General features: G+C 46.1%; 1 protein-coding gene and 1 long non-coding RNA gene across 8 annotated transcripts in view; one reads left to right on the top strand and one right to left on the bottom strand.

The window, feature by feature from the left end:
• MRTFB (myocardin related transcription factor B) overlaps positions 1-21,290 on the top strand; it is a 289,724-nt gene that overhangs the window by 256,824 nt on the left and 11,610 nt on the right. For all 7 annotated transcript variants that reach the window (XM_066382581.1, XM_066382582.1, XM_066382580.1 and 4 more), the window contains 7 exons: positions 1,537-1,674; positions 5,793-6,040; positions 11,632-11,764; positions 12,517-13,551; positions 15,190-15,327; positions 18,203-18,361; positions 18,665-18,802. In XM_066382581.1, the coding sequence (XP_066238678.1) occupies positions 1,537-1,674; positions 5,793-6,040; positions 11,632-11,764; positions 12,517-13,551; positions 15,190-15,327; positions 18,203-18,361; positions 18,665-18,802 (1,989 nt within the window). The remainder of the gene's footprint in view (positions 1-1,536; positions 1,675-5,792; positions 6,041-11,631; positions 11,765-12,516; positions 13,552-15,189; positions 15,328-18,202; positions 18,362-18,664; positions 18,803-21,290) is intronic.
• Positions 9,847-20,155, bottom strand: LOC136403625 (uncharacterized). The gene is made up of 3 exons (XR_010751162.1): positions 20,080-20,155; positions 11,156-11,435; positions 9,847-10,088 (listed from the first exon to the last, which is right to left on the bottom strand). It is a non-coding gene; the product is annotated as an uncharacterized lncRNA (long non-coding RNA).

The following is a 21,290-nucleotide window of genomic DNA, read 5'->3' as shown; positions in this document are numbered from 1 at the left end:
TAACCGAGATAAGTATCCTCAAAAATGTGCAAAGTGAAAGGAAAACAAATAATGTAAACCCTGTCCCTGACAGCATAGATCAGCTTTCTGACATCTCACACTTCAGGTCAGAGGTTCGCTGACCAGCTGGCTATCGCAGGGCCATTTGGGGGCAGAAGTCAGCCTGGAACTTAGGTGTCAAAACTTGTCGATACGTTCTTTCCTTTCATTTGTTTGAAAATGAAATTGAGTTTAGCCATCTTTAAAAAGGCACATCTTTCATACTGTCAACATGTAACGGTTACTGATAATTAATTAAAGCTGAAGTCTGGCAAAATAAAACACTTTAAGGAGAGAGCTGACATGGGCACAATTAATTGCACACTCACACACAGTCTCAGCAGGCAGAGTGTGACCTAGCATGAGTAAAGCCACAAGGAATTTCCATTCACCCATTAAACAAATATTTATTGAGTAACTAGTATGTGCCAAGCTTCATATTTCTTGTAGTTAATGGCCCTCTGACTTTTCAGGTCATTTATTTTAAGGAGGGAAAACACAGTTTGCTATTTTTAAACCCAAATACTTCAACAAGAGAACTGATTTTGATTGTTGTACTGAATTTGAGAGTTGTTCAGAGACGTGTAAGTGACAAGGACATTTTTTCTTAAGATAAGGCTGGTACTAGAAAGTTCAAGTAGTAATCAATAGTCAATCAACATTTAACTTATTTACTGTAATAGTAATATCTCTTTCTACTAAATGAATACTTAAAGTAGATTGCTAGAGGGAATAGGTTGATGAGTGGTGGATAAAAACCTAACAAAACCTTCTGTAGTTTCCTTTGCTAATATATGACTCCAAATTGAGATTGCATAATTGCCCAGGTAACAAATTAGCGTCTTTCTTCAAATGTCAGTGAAACAGGTCAATCTTACCAGAATATATTCTTCAAGTTTTCTTCTTTGCAAGAAATGGAAAGGATTAATAAGTACTAGTCAGGTCTGGAGGCAGGAACATAAGTTGTAAGGGACATTTAAGGACACGTTCATGGAGGGGCCTCCAGGGAGTGGGAGCTTTCTCACCGCCGCCGCCTGACGGTGGCTCTGGGGGTGGTAGAGGGGATTCGTCAGGCCCTGCGACAGACACAACAGAGACGAAGGATGACGTCTCAATCGGCCTGGCTTAGCGTGGCCTGGATGGCAAGAAAACCTTATGAATACTGTGTATTGTTTCCATCATTTTTATAAGAGTCTTGTACCTTTTCCTGCCAAAAAAGGGTGGTACTACCCATATTTCTGAGAAAACACGATAGTTTAGTCAACCTAACCATATTTAGCTTTAGCTTTAGCTTTGCAGTACTCTTGGGCAAAGTGTTGGCTTCACAGAGATAAGGTGTGTTACTCCTTCATCAGGGTCTCGGACATAGTAGTATACTATTGTTTCTTTTCTAGTAGACTTTTTTTAAAAATGAGGTCACTTTATTATAATTCTGGTTTTTCTGTTTTTACTGTCACTGATTTCACAGACGTGTTCCCTTTCTGCCTTTTCCACCAGTTTACTTCAGTGTCCCCAGCCGTTCCTGAATTCTTGAAAACTCCTCCTGTGACGGATCAGCCCCCCTCAAGGTCCACAGCTCCTGTGCTCCCCACAAACACTGTGTCCTCAGCAAAGCCCGGGCCAGCTCTGGTGAAGGTGGGTACCGCATACGCACTGGTTGGAGTCCCTTTCCTTGTGACTCTTGTCCGTAGTCCAGCACGTGTCCACGTTGCCTGGCCTGAAGCAATTGAAAACAAACCGTGGGCAGACTTGCTAGACCAGGCCTTAATATTTGACACTTGCCACCTTCCACACGTGATGCATTGTAGTCACAGAACAGCGCACAGTGTGGTCTGTATACACTACTGGAGCAGTGAGGAAGACTGTAGGGGGCATTCTGTCAGCAGTGCCCAGTTCTCCTCCTGTCCAGGCCTTGAAGACGGAACAGGGGCCCTGGGGTCAGATGGAGGGGCTCTCACACCGCACGTGAGGGTCCTGAATGCATCTCACAAACAGATGTCTTTAATGATGATGTGATTTTGCACTTCCTACACAAGGTTAAACTCAGTGATATTCCAGATATATTACATGATAGGTTAAAGGTTTTATAGAAGCAAATTTTTTTTTGATTTAGCAGATTTGGCCCGATGAAGGTTGGTTTGTTCTTCAGATAAGCTGCAGATTTGTGGCACTGTTCCTGCATTTTATTTGGTCAAAATAATTCAGTTAGAATAAGTCCCAAGGAAGATTAAAAGTTTTAACATATAGTACATTTTTAAAGTTTGTTGAAGTGTACTTAGAACTACTAAATAAAGTGGGGGTGGTGGATAACCTGTGGAATATTTTAATCATTTCAGATGTGGCTTTTGCCAAAACTAGCAGAACACAGAGCTCAAACTTTCCAAACTAAAAAGGACGATAGAGAGCTAGCTAACCCTCTCCCCACCTTTCCGACGAGGCGACAGGCCCACAGAAGTAAGGAAGCGGAGAGGCCGGGCAGGACCGCGGTCTCCTGAAGGCCAGGCCAGGCTCCTGTCGCCTCCTGTCAACCCGCTGCAGGGCTCGCCAGGGGTCAGCCTGGTGCATGCTCCTCGTCTCCCTCTGTCCCCCGAGCCTGCCCCGTCCTGACCTCCCTGGAGGGGAGGTTCCCTTTCTACTCCTGGCTCTCTTTGTCAGTGTGACGAGTGTGTGGCCAGCCTATTTCACCATCTTCCATCCCTTAGTACTGGGGCCAGACATTCCAGAGGGTGGCAGGTGGCAACTGGTTCAGTAAAATCAGCTCTTATCTCATCTTCTTACATCCGCAGGCATGTACTGCTAAGAATGCTAACTCACCTTTCCCTGCAGATACTCAGAATTTGTTCTCTGCCTCTCCTGATTTTCAAAATTCTGCTCTCCACTAGTGGATGTGTTTAAGGAGGGCCTCGGTTCCAGGGCAGGAGGCCTTGTTTAAGATTTCGGGATTCAGAGGTTAAGGAGGGAATCCTAGGACTATGCCGGTTGAGGAAAGATGGGCACATGTTAGGAAACAGATCATAATTCTTTTATATATTTATGTATTTATTGACTATTTATCTTTATTCATTTTTATTAGAGAGAGAGGAGAGAGAGAAAGGAAAGAGATAGAGAGACAGGGGAAGGAGCAGGCACATCAACTCCCATATGTGCCTTGACCAGGCAAGCCCGGGGTTTCGAACCAGCAAACTCAGCATTCGAGGTCACTGCTTTACCCACTGCACCACCACAAGTCAGGCCCAGATCATAACTCTTTGCATTTGTCTATGGGAGAACTATTTCCCACCCTCACTTCTGAGAGAATTTGGTGTGTCAGCTAGTAGGCCATAGTGGATTTGGTCTGAGGAACACTGGTTCTTGTGTTCGTGTCCCCTCCCTTGTCAACAGGTCTCTTCCTGATTGCGTCTGGGTCCTGTGTTTACCAGTACATAATAGTTACAGTCAACCCTCCGTAACCCAGACTCCGTTCATTGTTGTGCTCAGTTTGAAAAGACTAGAAATAGAATATATTATTGATAACAACATAAGCAGATGACAGTGAATTAATATTGTGAGATTACCGGAGAATTTTTAATAAGCAGTGATATTTTCTGACATTGTAATGGTTTTTAAGTGCCTGATAATTAAAGTGATTCATAATTACATACACATTCATCAGTAATTCACTCAGCAGATGCTTATCTCGCGCCTTCTATGAGCCAGGGAGCGGTTCTGGGTACGAGGAGTCAGTGAAGCAGTGAGGAAACACCACAGAGCACCCCGCGTTGGTTAGGAAGGGAGGTGAACAGACGCAGCAGAGTGGGCCGCGGAAGGGTAAAGTGAGGCTCGGGGCTGCGGGGGCGCCGAGGGGAGACGGGTGCTGTGCAGGGGGCGCCGACAGCATCTGGGCAGAGACCTACAGGAGGGGAGGGAGTTGCCATGAGGATATCTGTGGGTGAAAAGTGAATATTAATAGTGATGCTTTCTGGTCTGTAGAATATGGTGGTTGTTATTTTTTTTTATTTTTGTGAGTTTTTTTAATTTCCTAATTCTTCCAATATGAACTATATAACATGGTCACACCAGTAACCATATTTAATGTAGTGCTTCTCAAAGTCTTCTTATTGAGTATTTTACCTAAGGAGGCTTAGGAATAATTTCTTATAACTTGTTTTGTTGATGGACTTTTTTTTAGATGAAGTTATAATATGAATACTAAAAAGGAGAAAGTTATCTGGTAACTATAAATGAGAAGAAAGAGAACTCAGGAAAAGTCATCTGATTCTTAGTCATAAAATAAGGTTTCACTCCCCCTTGTGAAAATAAGAACAGAGTAGACTGACCTGTGGTAGCACAGTCCATAAAGCGTCCACCTGAAATACTGAGGTCACCAGTTCCAAACCATGGGCTTTGCCCGGTCAAGGCACCTAAGAGCAGCGTGCTTCCCGCTGCTTCCTTTCTCCCACCCCGCCTTTCTCTCTCTCTCTCTCTCTCTCTCTCTCTCTCCCTCTCTCTCTCTCTCCCCCCCCCCTCTCTCCCTCCCACTCCCTCTCTAAGATCAATAAATAAAACCTTAAAAAAAAAAGCCAGGGCTTTAAAAAAATAAAATAAGGCCCTGGCCAGTTGGCTCAGTGGATAGAGTGTCAACCTGGCGTACTGATGTCCTGGGTTCGATTTCTGGTCAAGGCATACAAGAGAAGTGACCATCTGCTTCTCTTTCCCTTCCTCTCCCCCTTCTCTTCCACTTTCCCTCCTGCTGCCAGTGGCTTGGTTGGTCCGAGTATTGGCCTCAGTTACTAAGAATAGCTTGGGTGATTTGAGCATCGGCCCCAGATGGGGTTGCTAGGTGGATCCTGGTCAGGGCATGTGTGGGAGTCTGTCTCACTATCTCCCCTCCTCTCACTTATAATAATAATAATTTAAAAATAAGTAAAATAAAAACTATTTTTGAAAGATTAAGCTGATAATCACATTACTCAAAATTTTTGTGTGATATTTCCCATAGAAATGCTAGCTTTTTATTCTGCTTTATTCTCATTGAAGTACTTTTCTGTTTTTGCATATTCTCTATTAATTTTAATAGCTATAAAATATTATAATAAAATATACTTAATATTTTTGTTGTATGTTTAAAGGAGGTAATAAATGTAAACACTTAGCAGTGTGTCTACACAGAAAATTCGGTGAATGTTTGTTGAATTTGAATGGATAATGCTAAGCTGAGCACCTTGCCCGTAATCTAAGGCAGTGGGTCCCCAACCCCCAACCCCCGGGCCGTGGACCAGTACTGGTCCGTGGGCCATTTGGTACCGGTCCGCAGAGAAAGAATAAATAACTTACATTATTTCCATTTATTTATATTTAAGTCTGAACAAAGTTTTATTTTTTAAAAATGACCAGATTCCCTCTGTTACATCCGTCTAAGACTCACTCTTGATGCTTGTCTCGGTCACGTGATACATTTATCCGTCCCACCCTAAAGGCCGGTCCATGAAAATATCTTCTGACATTAAACCGGTCCGTGGCCCAAAAAAGGTTGGGGACCACTGATCTAAGGGAACAAGGCAGCAGGAGAAACAAGTTCTTAGGAGCAAGATTTCTTGGTCAGCAGAATATGCAAATGTTTTCCTGGCTCTCTGTGTATGTGGTATATTGCTTTCCCAAGCGGCCCTACCAGTTCTGAAGCTGCTTTTTCATTTCAAATCACTGAGGCACAGTGAAATAGATTGCAAGTGGTGGCATCCCGTAAAATGTTCTTACTCCCTGTTTCTCACAAACAGCAAAGCCATCCCAAGAATCCAAATGACAAGCACCGCAGCAAAAAAAGCAAAGATCCCAAACCACGGGTAAAGAAGCTGAAGTACCACCAGTACATTCCACCAGACCAGAAGGGTGAGAAGAGCGAGCCCCAGCTGGACTCCAACTACGCCCGCCTGCTGCAGCAGCAGCAGCTGTTCCTGCAGCTACAGATCCTGAGCCAACAGCAGCAACACTACAACTACCAGACCATCCTGCCCGCGCCGCTCAAGTACGGGGCCGGGGCGGGCCTGGCTGCTAGCGTGCACTGTTCTGGGGGGTTGGTGAGGGCCCGTTACTTACTGAAGGTTGGATGTTGTGATTTATTTGTACTTAATGACCATTTTCATTTTCTTGTCATCAAAGCTTCTCATAAGGTGTCTGAAGTCCTCGTGAGAATAGCCTGCATGACAGTCCAGGTTTTGTCCTCCAAAATAGGTTCTGCATTTTTCCAGTTAGAAGTGACTTTTCAGATACTCACCAAAGAAAGATTTGCCTAGTAGTAAACACTATGAGAATATGAGAAAAACATAAGCGTATAAGACTGGAGTACACAGTTTAAAAAGCATGACTGTAAAAACTGGGGTGGTCTCAGTGCACAACTGAAAAACAGAACTCAGTGGAACGAGTTGATGCTTCTCTCTCCTTTCTCTCCCCCTCCCTCTTTCTCCCCCCTCTTTCTCCCCCTCCCTCTTTCTCCCCCTCCCTCTTTCTCCCCCTCCCTCTTTCTCCCCCTTTCCCTCTTTCAACCCCCCATCTCCCTCTCTACCCCTTCCCCCTCTCTCAAATCAATGGAAAATTTAAAACAAAAAACTGGAGTGGTCAAGGAAAGTGTAATGAAAAGAGAGGATATTTATGTGGGAAAGAGTCTGAAACTCAGAAAGGCCCCTCCAAGCAAAGGGGATGGTATGTGTGGAAGCACAGAGAGCGATGCCTGTTTATTGGATGGTGAGGAAAATGGCTGTTAAATAATGAACATGGTTAATTTTTAAGAAAATTGGAGAACAGAATTGAGTAGAGCCAGTGTCTAGAGAAACCCGAAGTTGGGCCGACTCTAATCTTGATGTGGTAGATACTTCAGAGGGCCATAGGAACATGGTAAATAACTTGCAGGACAGGATAGTTTGAAGGGGAGTCTGGCAGTAGGAAGCCCCAGTGAGAAACTTTGCAGCAAAGTTGATGTGAGGAGATAAAAGGGCAGTGATAATGGAGAGGAAGGAACAGAGGAGAGAAGGGCATTCCAAGACAGTAAATAAAAGGTCTTTGCAACCAGTAACTGTGGAGAAGAACATGTTTCCAACGTTTGAGCCCAACTGACAGTTTCTGAGATTGAATCCACAGCAAGACATCCATAGCTTGTTTTAATTAGGTAATAAAGGACACTTCTAGTTATATATCTTCAGTGTGCTTTTTCTGGGAGACATAAAATTGCAGAACCCCCGTCCTTCATTATGTTTACTTTTTAGGAGAAAGGGCTATTTACATTCAACTTGAAAAAAGAAACTCTAGAAAATGATTAAATTTCATACAAAGGAAAATGGTTCTTTTTTATCAAGCCCCTTGACTTATAACCACACGATCTGTATACACTTTGTTTCTACAGGCAGGCTAAGCCTTCCTCCATGGGAGCCCCTTGTTTTCTAGTATAAAACAAGACCCACTAAAAAGTGTCTCTGTAAGAAACAGCTCCTCACCCTGGCTGGTTGGCTCAGTGGTAGAGCATTGGCCTGGCGTGCAGGAGTCCCGGGTTCGATTCCCGGCCAGGGCACACAGGAGAAGCACCCATCTGCTTCTCCACCCCTCCCCCTCTCCTTCCTCTCTGTCTCTCTCTTCCCCTCCTACAGCCAAGGCTCCATTGGAGCAAAGTTGGCCCGGGCGCTGAGGATGGCTCTGTGGCCTCTGCCTCAGGCGCTAGAGTGGCTCTGGTTGTAACAGAGCAACGCCCCAGATGGGCAGAGCATCGCCCCCTGGTGGGCGTGCCAGGTGGACCCTGGTCGGGCGCATGCAGGAGTCTATCTGGCTACCTCCCCGTTTCCAGCTTCGGAAAAATACAAAAAAAAAAAGAAACAGCTCCTCACATGCTAATGATTATCAGTTCACTGTTTTCTTTCAAGAACCAAATATGTCAAGGAAGGTTAGACCAATCAGTCATTCAGACCTTACTGTGAAGTGCTTAAATCTACAACATCAAGGCAGAGATGGAGGAGGGAAGAATCTTGTAGCAGGTTATTATTTTAAGAGCAAACAGGCCTGAGAGAGCTGTTGGTATTGGCAGGGGACCAGGAAGGCCAGGAGAGCTGGGAGAGCACGAGAGACAGGCGTTCACCACTCTGCAGCTCTGGCCAGGTCTAGGGAGGCCCCCGCTGCCCCGCCCTCCGTGGGCACCGCGGGGATGGCAGCGGCGATGGCTGTGTTTGTGCTCCAAGCAGTGGGCTCTCACCGCATCGGCATCATCTTCCACAGCTCCTCTAGGAGGACTGCTGTGTTTGACCATTCCCAGATGAGGAAGCTGTTCAACTGATACCCCATAAAAGGATGTTTTGTGCTGTGTATGAAATAGTCTTTTCTCTAATGAAAAATTGGCTGCACGGGGCTGGCTCTGTAGATGGGAAGATATGTATGAGGTGCAGGGTTTCTGAACTCTGACAGCTGTCTTTCCATCCAGGCTAAGTTCCCCAGTCCTCAAACATCCTACTGCTCAAGTGACCCAGCCAAGCCGTCCAAAGCAAACATCACGCAAAAGGACCCAGGAGCAGGAGGGAAGGTCACTGAGTTTTGAGAATGATTTCACCGCACAAAGTCTTACCGTCGGTCCTCAAGGGCAGATGTTTTCTAACACACTTCATTTTTTTTTATTGATTTTACTTTATTGTGTTTACATAGATTCTAGTGTCCCTCTGAATGTATCCCCTCCTCCCCATGTTCCCCTCAACATCCCCTTGGCCCCCTCCCCTCATACCTTTCCCCCTTCCCTCTAGGATTTGGTTTTCTGCTCTGTATAAAGCTGTGTTATGTGTATATAATTTCACCAATCTCTTTCCCTTCTCTGATCCCATCCTCTCATCCCCTTTCCCTCTGTCCACTTTCCCTCTGGACTCTTTGATCCCACATCTGTCTCTATTCTATTCCTCAGTTCAGTTGTTCATTGGATTCCTCAAATGAGTGAGGGCATATGATGTTTTTCTTTCTCTGCCTGGCTTATTTCACTTAACAGAATAGTTTCCAGGTCCATCCATGTTGTCGCACACTTTATTTTTACCAAAACTCCATACAAGAAACTAAATGCAGACGTCCTGCAGGACCCGCAGGAGTGGAATGTGCTTAGTGCAGCCCTGCGGTGCCATGGGCTGGAGCACGAGCCTGAGGACAATGCTGTCACCCCAGCGTGGCCACACCCTGGCCGAAGGGTCCCGGGAGGTCACACCGGCTCTCTCCACTTCAGCTTTCTCATCTACACTGTGATCACATTCGTCACCCCGCTCCTGGCCTTTTACTCTTGATTTGAGGAAAAGACTAAAGCAACTCATTTCTATAATTTTAAAGGTTAAATTAAACACTGAACTGTTAATCATAGTAACCAAGAGTATTGTAGAATCTAAATCACGCATTCTCAAGGAGATGGTCTCATTCGCAAGGGAGCAGATATTGGTTGAGGGGAATCCTGCACTTCTATTTAATAAGCACAGACGCACACAGAGTATACCTATGGGTTCAAACTTCATAGGGAGAGTGATTAGGAAAAAAGCGTCTAAAAAGCCTCCTTGCAGGGACCGTATTGAATAAAGTTAATAAACTGATTTAAATAAAATGTTTTCATAATTCGGAAATAAGATTTAAAAGGTGAATTTTTAGAAAGGAGAATAACAGAAAATATTTGTCATTTCATCCAATATTCAAGAAACTTCAAGTACTTCAGGTATTTAACTTCAACAGAATGTAAAGCAGATTTAAAAGATTCAAGTGAACGTACAGAGTTGGCTGTTGACAAGGCCAGAGCTGGCTTGAACCGCAGGTTCCGGGCTGACCCTCAGGGGAGAACGCTCACCGGTCACGGACCACCCATCAGCGGTCACTTCAGACCCCTGCTTCAGAACGTGAACCCAGAGTCTCCGGCTTCGGTACCAAGGCTTATATGATGGTAAAGCCTCGGGCTGCCATGGAATTGATTGTAGTGTCAGCCATCATGTCCCCTGCCTTTCATAGGAGTCCAGGAAATGCCATTGTTGCCAGGAATGTCACGAAGAAAGTTAGCGGGATCTCGGTTTGGTATGGACAGGCACCTAGGGAAGGTAGTACAGGAACACCTAACTTGGAAATTTGGAAACTGATTAAACAGCAGTTTGTAATAAACTTTTAAAGATTCAGTATAACTTACATAGAGAAGTCTATAAATCGTAAGTAAAAACTGATGCCAAAGCAAGCATCCCCCTGTAACCACTTAAATCAAAACATGGAACATTAGCAGTGGGTCTCTGGTGACTGCCTGACTTCTATCCCGTGGATCAGTCTTGCCTGCTTTGAACGTTGTATAAATGCAACCCTATACTACATGTGTGTGGGGTTTTTTTACTCAACATTATGTTTATGAGATGCATCTTTATTGGTGCAAATAGCAGTTCATTTTTATTGCCGTCTAGTCTTCTGTAATGTATCCACTCATCATACTCTTGATGGACAATTGGATTGCTTCCTATTGGGGCTGTTAGGGAAAATGCCATAATAAATAGCTTGTGTTTTTTGGTTGACAAGTGTATATCTTTGTCGGGTGTCTGTCTAGGAAGTTGTTGAGTCAGAGGACAGGTGTGGGTTTTCCCCGCTCTGCCGGCTGTGTGAGAGTGAGCTCTGGCTGTTCCCAGTAGTCGATGTGGGCAGTCTCACCCAGTAAGCTCACTCAGTAGAGCCACGATGCTCTGGATGTGCCGGACTGTTTTGTTGTGCTTTTCATGTGCGTTTTCCTCATACCTGTTGAAGTTAAGGCCTTGTTAACATATTTATTGACCATTTGGATACTTTCTGGTGGTATCCTTATTCAGGATTTTCCCATTGGGTCTTTTTCTTACTGACTTGTAAGACTTCTTTGTATATTGTAGATATGAGGCCTTTGTCAGAAAAAAAAATGTATTACAAGTATTTCTCCTATGACTTGACTCTTGACCCTCTTACAGTTCCTTTTAGTTAGTACTTTTTGTGTCCAGTTTAAGAATTTTTGCCTATCCAGAGGCCACAAGGATATTATCCTAGCCCTCTTCTGCAGGCTTTATTGTTTTCAGATTGGGGGATAAGGCAAGGCAGGGGTCAGTCAAGAGCACTGGTTTTTCCAGTATGAATACCCAGTTTGGCCCAATACCTTTTAATTGTACTGCAGTGCCGTGTCACCTCTGTGATAAGTCAGGGGCTGATGTAGGAGGGAGTCTGTCTCTGCATTCTCTGGTCTCTCCCGTCTGTTGTTCTGTCCCCGCACTGGCACCGGCACCGGCACCGGCACCATCTGAGTGACTGGCTTTGTCATAAATGTCAGTGTGTCTGGCGGACGGTTCATCCAGCTTTGCTTTCCTTCTTCAAGGATGCCGTGACCGTCTGTGGGCCTTTGCATCTCCATAGAAAGCTCAGGATCACTTTCTCAATTTCTACAAAACAAGCAGATAAATCCTGCTTGATTTTTATTGGCAACTAATTTGATTGATATCTTTACCATATTGAATCTTCTAATTGATGACCATGATATTTTTCTCCTCCTAAGTTAAAAATTTTTTAGCAGAAGCAGTGTCAAATCCAGAAATTATTTTATTACAATTACTAATTTCTCTTTTTTTTTTTTTGAAGGCCAGTCAATGACAAAAATAACAACAGTGGGAATTCAGCTTTGAACAATAGCACATCGAACACGCCAAGACAGAATCCGTCTGCTCCTGTGAGGAAGCCAGGGCCCCTGCCTTCTAGCTTGGATGACTTAAAGGTGATCATCTACATAGAGTTTATTTACCCGAAAGCACCCAAAAATGTAATGTAACTGTTTGCCAGATTTGTCTAGCAGATGTAGATAGTTTTCAGTAGGCATTCTACTTTACCAACAATATAACTCTTATAGAGATACTTTCCATTTATATCCATTAAGTTTATTTTACAATGTTACTGCAATTACCAGTAATAACTCACTTATTGAGCATATACCATGTGCCAGCATATATACCTGTTCTGATTCCAGAGGCACATTGTTTTTCTTCCCTGCTCACTGCCAAGTTTGGGAGAAGCAAGGAAATGTAACAGTTAAGAATGTGATCTCTAGCTCAGCCTGTTATCTGTGTTAACTTGGACTAGTGATTCAACTTCTCTCTGCCTCGATCTCCTCATTTTTAAAATGAGAACAATAATAACTACACCTAATATGTAGATAATTGAAAGAATAAAGCACTTCCAATAGTGTCTGGCGCATAGTAAACACTCCATAAATCTAGCTGTTACCATCGTTTCCGGTAGTAAATCTTTTCTGTGACATAACAGGAATTACCCACTGAAAGCCCTTGCTTTATTATCACTGGTCTGAGGTTGTGGGTGTTCCTGTGTGTGAGAAGAAAGCTGTCCCACTCTCAGATATGCAATACTCTGGGGTCATCTGACAGACGTGGCACCTCTGCTGGTCACAGGTGTGTCCTGTAGTTTTGTCAGAAAGCTGTAGTACCAGGAAAGCTAATTTGTTTGTACTTCCAGGTGTCGGAGCTGAAGACAGAACTGAAGTTAAGGGGTCTTCCGGTGTCAGGCACCAAACCGAACCTGATTGAACGCCTGAAACCCTACCAGGAAATGAACAGCAACGGTGTTGCTGCTGATGGCATTGTGGCAGTGTCAACATCTGCCGTTGTCACCAGTAACCCGGATGTCACCATGGCCTTGCCAGTTACCACACTACAGAGCAGCGTGACCAGCTCAGGCACCACGTGCAAGGCCGAGTTGCCACCCGCTGGGCCCAGCAACGCAGCCCATGCGGACAGCGTGACCTCGCCACTGCCCATCTCGCCGGCTCCCTCCGAACAGTCCAGCCTCAGCACCGAGGACACTAACATGGCAGACACTTTCACTGAGATTATGACCATGATGTCCCCTTCCCAGTTCCTGTGCTCCTCTCCCCTGAGAGTGGCAAGCAATGAAGACAGCCTGAGCCCCACCAGCAGCACCCTGTCCAGTCTGGAGCTGGATGCCGCCGAGAAGGACCGCAAGCTGCAGGAGAAGGAGAAGCAGATCGAAGAGCTGAAGCGGAAACTGGAACAAGAGCAGAAGCTCGTGGAGGTTCTGAAGATGCAGCTCGAGGTTGAGAAACGAGGGCAGCAGCGGCGGCCGCTGGACCCCCTGCCCGGCGCCCCCGCTAACCCCGGCACCCAGTTAGAGCAGAAGCATGGTGGCGTCGGCCCCTCCGTCAAAGACGAGGCCTTGCTCGCGGACTGCGCCAGCCCCAGGCAGCCTGTGCCTGGAGCCAGCCATTCTGTTGGCCAGCCTGTCTCTACAGGTGGCCCAACCCTTGTTGCCAAAAAGGCTGTAGTGATCAAACAAGAGGTGCCCGTGGCCCAGGCGGAGCAGCAGAGCATCGTCCCCCAGTTTTACGTGAGCTCCCGGGGACAGCCGCCGCCCGTCGTGGCCCAGCCACAGGCTCTGCTGACGGCACAGACTGCCCAGCTGCTGCTGCCGGTGTCCCTGCATGGCCCCAGCGTCGCCTCGGTGCAGCTCCCTGTCAGCAGCCTCAAACTGCAGGTGTGAAGTCTGTCTTCTAACGACTTTGCCTCACAGCCTGCACGGGACAAAACTCCACTAGTGACAGACACCTGAGCTGTTGCATAAATGCATCCAAATCAGGCTCCACAGTTACAGAAAACTGTTTGGGGGTGGGGAGGTTTATAAATTTGAATCATCAGCGCTGGTTTTATAGAGTAAAAAATAGTGTGTTGCCCTGGCTGGTTGGCTCAGTGGTCGAGCGTCAGCCCTGCATGTTGAAGTCCCGCATTTGATTCCCGGCCAGGGCACACAGGAGACGCTCCCATCTGCTTCTCCACCCCTCCCCCTCTCCTTCCTCTCTGTCTCTCTCTTCCCCTCTCACAGCCAAGGTTCCATTGGAGCAAAGTTGGTCCGGGCGCTGAGGATGGCTCCATGGCCTCTGCCTCAGGCACTAGAATGGCTTAGGCCGCACAGAGCAATGCCCCCAATGGGCAGAGCATCACCCCCTGGTGGGCATGCCGGGTGGATTCTGGTTGGGCACATGCCGGAGTCTGTCTGTCTGCCTCCCCGCTTCTCACTTCAGAAAAATACAAAAAAAAACCCCACAAAAAACGGGTGTTTTTACCCTTTACCTTTAATGAAGTTACTGTACCCATAGTTTTTAAAAGCCTAGGACATTATCATAATAATAGCTACTGTCACTGAGTACTTTGACTGGCTTACTTCAGTTAATTCTCCCTTCCCAGAAGGCCTTATCCAAGTGATAAAAGCCGTTTCCGGGTAGGAAACCGAGGCCCTTGAAGGTTTGGCAAGTTGCAGGAGGACAGAATCATGTTTAAACCGCGGCCTTCTGCCTCCAGAGTTTTCAATCCTTTGTGTCCTTCTTCTGTTCTGCCCCCCAAATGTAGTCCTCAAAAGGCACCATTAATGTGAGGATGCCACATGAAGGCAAAGGTGACCACAAGGCAGGAATGAGCATGTTATTGAGGCTGCTGAGAGTTGTTATTGGCGGAACTTCCTTTTAGGCCCATATAACCTTACTCTTTATGTATGTTGTGTTTTATGTGATTTCCCTGGGGTTAACGTGGACCACAAGCAGTGGTCCTCAACCTTGACTACCCAGGTACTCCTAGCACAGTGTTCCCTGGGGTTTGGAGGCATGAGCCCCAGACCCTTGGCATTGGCAGTCGCCCTGTTAGTCTGCTCTTAATACAGGTTTTCTAGCGTTTCCTGTTAGGGTTGACGTTCTGGGAGAGGAGGGCGTTTCACTCGCCCTGTGTGTACTGACACAGGTGACTGTCCCCAGAGTGCGTGTTGCAGCTTACACGCAGGAATTTGGACTCTTGGGTCTCACGCTTCCCTGCCGCTCTTAAAATCATTATCGTGCCTGACTTACTAGGTGTATAGTTGCTACAGTTCCTTTTTATTTCAGTTTTCTGTTTTCACAAAATTTTCAAATGAACATCATAGCCACTTAAGTAATAATAAGAGCACATTTGATGAAAATAACTGGTCCAGTGTTAAACTCTATGGTTTAGAATTATTAAGGCTCAAATTTAGGCATGAGTGAGTTGAAGTGTGTATCTATAAACATTTTATTTCGTTTTAGATATCCCCAAAAGACCAGTCATTCCACATCCACACTCGATTCTGATGGTTGATTTTTTTTTTCCTTAGACGCCAGCACAAGCAGGAGTCCAGACTCAGCCTCAGATAGCAGCCCCCACCCTGTCCGCAGGTGTGGCCCCGACTGGACCTCAGAAAGCAGATGCGTTCCCGCCCCGCGTGCTCAGTCAGCCGCAGCAAGTCAGGAAGGTGGGTGGACAGAACCGGTGCGTTGCCGACCCCAGGGCGTCGCCCCCGCAGCCCCTCCTGGGAGCCCCGTGTTCTCTGTGATCGGGGGAACCTCCGGCCGGACGCCATCAGGCTGCCGGGTATCCACCTACTTTGGAAAGAGAAAGCCTCCATTAGTGAGACAGATTGTCTTCACAGTTCAACTTCTCAAAGTAAAAGTTTCAAAGGTCTTCTTTTACTCTTCATAGATAGAATTTTCTAGGTTTTAAATAAATTTTTATTAAATTACCCATCTTTGTGAAGGGGGAAAGTGCTGTACCCAGGGAAAAGATATTTGAAGATGACAGAGATACTTTCTGAAAAGTGTCTCTTAAAGAAGATCCTTACATATTTTGAGTTTGCTGCCGCACAGATTAAGAACCGGCGGCCCGGGTGTCTGGTTATCATTCTGGTTCACTATACGTTGGGCCTTAGACACAGTTCACTTTCTCCCTGAGGGTCCACGTCCTCATCTTTAAAATTATGGTGTTTATCTAGGGCTCAGTGTCCTCTACACAAGTTCCTACTCAAAAGTTCTGATGTTAAATAGCCCCAAAAGTAACCAAAATTCCCACTTACCCAGTAGGTGGAGCTGTGTGCCCATCTCCTTGCCAGAAAGATCTTAAGACTTCAAAAATAGGTCTTACGGCCCTGGCTGGTTGGCTCAGTGGTAGAGCATCGGCCTGGCGTGCAGGGGTCCCGGGTTCGATTCCCGGCCAGGGCACACAGGAGAAGCGCCCATCTGCTTCACCCCTCCCCCTCTCCTCCCCCTCTCCTTCCTCTCTGTCTGTCTCTTCCCCTCCCGCAGCGAGGCTCCATTGGAGCAAGGATGGCCCGGGCACTGGGGATGGCTCCTTGGCCTCTGCCCCAGGCGCTGGAGTGGCTCTGGTCGCAACAGAGCGACGCCCCGGAGGGGCAGAGCTTCGACCCCTGGTGGGCAGAGCATCGCCCCCTGGTGGGCGTGCCGGGTGGCTCCCTGTCGGGCACATGCAGGAGTCTGTCTGACTGTCTCTCTCAGTTTCCAGCTTCAGAAAAATGCAAAAAAAAAAAAAAAAAATAGGTCTTACGTTTTATTATAAACCTTGAGAACCAGTATTGGTCCCAGCGTTTTCATCTTCTATATTAGGGAACCTAGATAATTAGATGGACCTGTAGATAAGCTCTAGGTGGTGTGAGCTGTCTGGGCTGAGACAGCTTTAGGGACAGACAGAAAAGACTTCTTGGATCAGAACAACCACATCAACATGGGGTCTCTCTTTTGGACTCTCCTCTGAAACATGCAGGGGTTCTAGCTGCATGTTACTTATTGGGACTCAAAGTAACATTTTAGTGTACTGACAAGCCCAGTGAATGTTCACATGTTGAGACGGTTTTGTTTTAGGGAGAGAAAAATAGTATCTAGACAGGATAAGTAATGGCTTATTCACTGAGTCTCAGTACTAAAATTAGGAATCATTACTTCCAAATTAAAGGAAAAAATTTTTTTACCAAATACTAGGAAATTTAAATTTTTATAAGAGAAGTATATTTATAGAACTCACCACCCAGAGAATTAATACTGTTTAGAGGGATATAAATACACACACATTTACACACATACTTTCGTGTTTAAGAAATACTTATGTTTATTTATAATAAAAATACAGGGTATAAGTTTTTCTCTTTCAAGATATCAATAGCATAAAGTATATTAAATATTTTTATGAGCAAACAAGTTCTGTGAAATACAGTTACAATATCAGTAGTCTGGCTATATACATTTGTAACAAGCTTTAAATGTAACCCTTCAGCTCTTCATGGGAGCTAAACAGATCACTTTGTAGTTCCACCGGAATAAAGTCTCTCACCTCTGCCTGACAGAGCAGGAGACAGCTTCTCAGCAGGTGGGGTTTAAGTGGGGCATGTGAGGCTTTGAAGAACTTTTCAAGCAACTGGCAAATTGAGCACGTGTAGCCTCTCCGGTAGGATGGAAGGGGCCAGGCAGTGATGAGGCTTTCGCCCTAAAGGCAGAGGAGCCCCTGCGTGTGGCAGGCCCGTCAGGTGTGCGAGTTAAGATGATCCCGGAGGTGGAGGGCTGACAGGTAGGGAGGCACAGTGAGGGCTTAGGGCAGGCTTTCAGCGACAAATAATGACCTGGGTCAGAACGGCGGAAAACAGAGGTCTGAGCCGAGAGTCATTGCTGAGAAGTGTGAGCTCAGAAGGGACGAGGCAGGGTGGCTGATGGCTCTGTTTATTCAAGTTTAAGAAGTACATATGAAGGCAAAATTGGGAATTAATTTCCCTCAGATGCTGGGGGTAGAAGAAAGGGGGAGGTTCAGTTTGGAATATATGAAATTGGAGATGTCCCAAATTTATATATGTATGTGGCCTTGGCACTGGGAGAGAGAGGTGGGCCTGGGAGCATTAGGTTCATCAGGAACATTAAAGCCCAAAGAGTAGATGCGATCATCCTACTGAAGAATATAAGAAATTCAGCTTGTCGTTCACAAGGGAAATTAGACTCAGCGAATGCTGGTTTCCCACAAAGCACTGTCCACACTGCCATTGAAGACAGGCCACTGAGTAAAGAGACCTCTTGACACTCGAAATCAGGGTGGCAAACAATGCCTGTGGCTCAGACCCCCCCCCCCACCTGGTTTTGTAAAGTGGGTTTGGAACCCTACCCCGCGCCCGGTTACACAGGCTGCTTCTGTGCACGCCGGCCGAGTGGGCAGTCAGCAGGGACCGCATGGCTGCAGACCCAGAACTGTGCACTCTGTGGCCTTTGGCAGAAAAGTTTGCCGACCCATTTGAAAACATGGTTTTCTTTAGTAGGAACAGCAAAAGGACAAACTGATGGGGAAAATATTCATTACAGGTTTTCACAAGCTCAGCATCCAGTACAGTCCTGTCCTATCCGAGACCACCCGCGCCCGCCGCCCAGCAGCCCTTTACGAACAAGACGTCCGGCAGCGCCCTCCAGTCCAGAAGTGCGCCCCTCCCGTCCCTGCAAAATGGACCGAACCCTCCCAGCAAGGTAAGCCTGGAGGACTGCAGCAGTGACACGAATACTGGGTACAGAGCATGCCAGAGCATTCGGCTTGGGGTGATTGATGGTCAGTGTTCGTGGGGGTCATAGCTGGGAATACCATGGTGACGTTGTTCAGGGGCAGCTTAGCTGTTACCACGGTGAAGGCGGCCCACCCATGCCGTCAGCCCCACAGGCTTGGGAGGGCCGTGGGAGGAGCTGCGGCACTGAGCGCAGCCCAGGGCGGGGCGGGCGTGAGGAGGCTCACTGCCCAGAGCTGACACGTGCCCCCGCCCCGTCTGCTCTGCGCAGCCGAGCTCGCCCCCACCTCCCCAGCAGTTTGTCGTCCAGCACTCCCTGTTTGGGAGCCCCGTCCCCAAGACAAAGGACCCTCCCCGCTACGAGGAGGCCATCAAGCAGACGCGCAGCACGCCGTCCTGTCTTCCAGAGGTGAGTGAGGCCAGTGGCTTGTTTCATCTGTCCCAAATCGAACCCCTTTTCTGTGATGGACTCACCGCAATAGAAATACAGAGTTCAAGGCTAGAAGCCCTGTTCGCATTTTAAATGCTACTTAGAATTAAAATATCCTTTACTATGAAGACTCCAACTCCCAACTAGCTTTCAGCAGCCCTGTAACCTGCAAGTACTGGGAAATTCAGGATTTATCTTGTAACTTTTTGTAACTTTTCCTCTGGGGCCCAGGGATGGATCATGTTAGCATACACGTGACTGATATAGGTCTCTGTTTTCTTTTTTCTTTTTTTTCCTATATAAGACCTTTCTTCTAAGGGAAATTGGCAAGTTGCTAGTTATGGAGAGTGAAGAAAAATCTAAGTCAGCTCTGAGCACTCCTCTTCAGTTCTCACACATTTAGAGACATGTTGATGTGTGAGATTTTGAAACAATCTGACATCCGTTTTTTTCCTGGGCTCCGACGAGCTTGTTACAACCATTTCACTTAACGTCTATGTTTTGCTCACATCTAGTCTCTTGACAGTCTTTGCATGACTTGTTTCCTAACTGCACAACTGTGTGTTCATTCAGAAAATGTGGACATCCCAGAAAAGTATAAGATAGAAAAGAATCCCCAGTCGTCCTACCACCCAGAGTCCTTTCATTAACATTCTGCTGTATATAAGCCATTCTACGTCCAGAGCCTGTTTTTTAAAATATAGTTGGGATCGTACTATACTACTTCATAATTCAGTCTTTTAAATGTCTATTGAATGGGTGGGCTGTATACAGTCCACATTTTGTTGTAACGTTTTTATTTCTATCCCTCCAAACCCTCCCCTTTGGCAACCATCAGCTTGTTCTCTGTGTGTATGGGTCTGTTTCTGGGGTATTTTTCATCATTTTTGTTTCTTTAGAGTTTACATATAAATGGGATCCCAGGTAGTGATTCTGGAAGATGGGAGGGAGGGAGAGGAGGAAAGGACGTGCCTGCACTAAGGATACAGGAGGCCGGGCATGACGATGTCTATGGCTTGGGAATGGCAGCTTCTATGTTATTTTTTTATGCACATTTACATGCATTATTATATTTTTGGTATGGAACATTCTGATTACACATTTTCATAACTTACAAACTGATCACCAGGAAAATGGCAGTTTTGCAGCTTATTTTATACATTAGACTCAAAGGATCAGAATTAAGGAGGGTTACCTGAACTCGACTGTTGGTAGATTAAGGAGAGGCGGAAAAAATCCTATGGAGAAACACATACCTTGTTCACAGTGGTGGGTACAGGAGAGCTACTTCACAGGGCCAGCGCATAGTGACAGTCTGCAGGAATGAGAGACCACTGAGCGCTCCTGGGCTGGGCGCTGTTGGTAGTGATGGTGCTTTGAGGAAGAAAAGAAAGTTGTCTGTTTCCCGGAGCAGAAAGACAATGGATAGGGCTCACTTAAGGTAAACACTGAGCTCGGCTGTAGCCTGGGACGTGACTGGGACTACAGTTAGGAATGTATGGTCCTCCCGTCCTGTGTGGTTCCTTCCAGTCTCTGCGTTGACCAGGCCTGCCCTGTCATCTGGGTGCTAACAGTAGCTGTCTCTTTTCAGTATCTGTGCCACTGTAATGGAAAATGGGCAGGATCGGGAGACAGAAAACATCTGGATTTTCATTTGCATTTTGACACCCTAGCAACTGCTTTCTTGGAGGGGTGGGAGCAAGAATAAGTCATTTCAAATGCCCAACTCTTTCTACCATCAAATGTAAAAGGGATAAGAAGTGTGACAGCAATTTGATACATTATGAAATCTTTTTGTCGCAGGTAATTATGCCTTTGACTCACTTGCCCACAAACTCACTCACTTGAAGCCCCTCTGCTGGGGCAGCAGCTCTGAAAGCACCAGGGAGGACTAAACTGACTGACTCGGGGCGAGAGTGGGAGGAGTAGGTCTCTCCGGGGTTGGAAGCATGGGACTGTCATAAAAACAGACACGTGGTCAGTGGAACAGTAGACAGCCCAGAAATAATCCCATGCCTATACGGTCAATCTGGGATAACGGAGGCAAGAGCATACAATGGAGTAAAGACAGCCTCTTCAATAAATGATGTTGGGAAAAATAAACTAAAAATGGGCTAAAGACTTAAATGTAAGACCTGAAGCCATAAAAGTCTTAGAAGAAAACCTAGGCAGTAAACTTTTTGATAGCACTCTTAGTAATATTGCCTTGGCTATGTCTCCTCGGGCAAGGAAAAAAAAATGGGACTACATCAAACCAAAGTTTGCACAGCAAAGGAAACCATCTACAAAATGAAAAAACAGCCTACTGAAAGGGAGAACATACAGTGTGTCCGTAAAGTCATGGTGCACTTCTGACCTGTCACAGGAAAGCAACAAAAGACAATAGAAATGTGAAATCTGCACCAAATAAAAGGAAAACCCTCCCAGTTTCTGTAGGATGATGTGGCAGCATGTGCAGATGATGATG

The sequence above is a fragment of the Saccopteryx leptura genome, chromosome 4 (assembly GCF_036850995.1).
Source record: "Saccopteryx leptura isolate mSacLep1 chromosome 4, mSacLep1_pri_phased_curated, whole genome shotgun sequence".
In the NCBI taxonomy this organism is placed as follows: Eukaryota; Metazoa; Chordata; class Mammalia; order Chiroptera; family Emballonuridae; genus Saccopteryx; species Saccopteryx leptura.
Note: the sequence above shows the minus strand (reverse complement) of the source record. Positions and strands in the feature narration are given on the sequence as shown.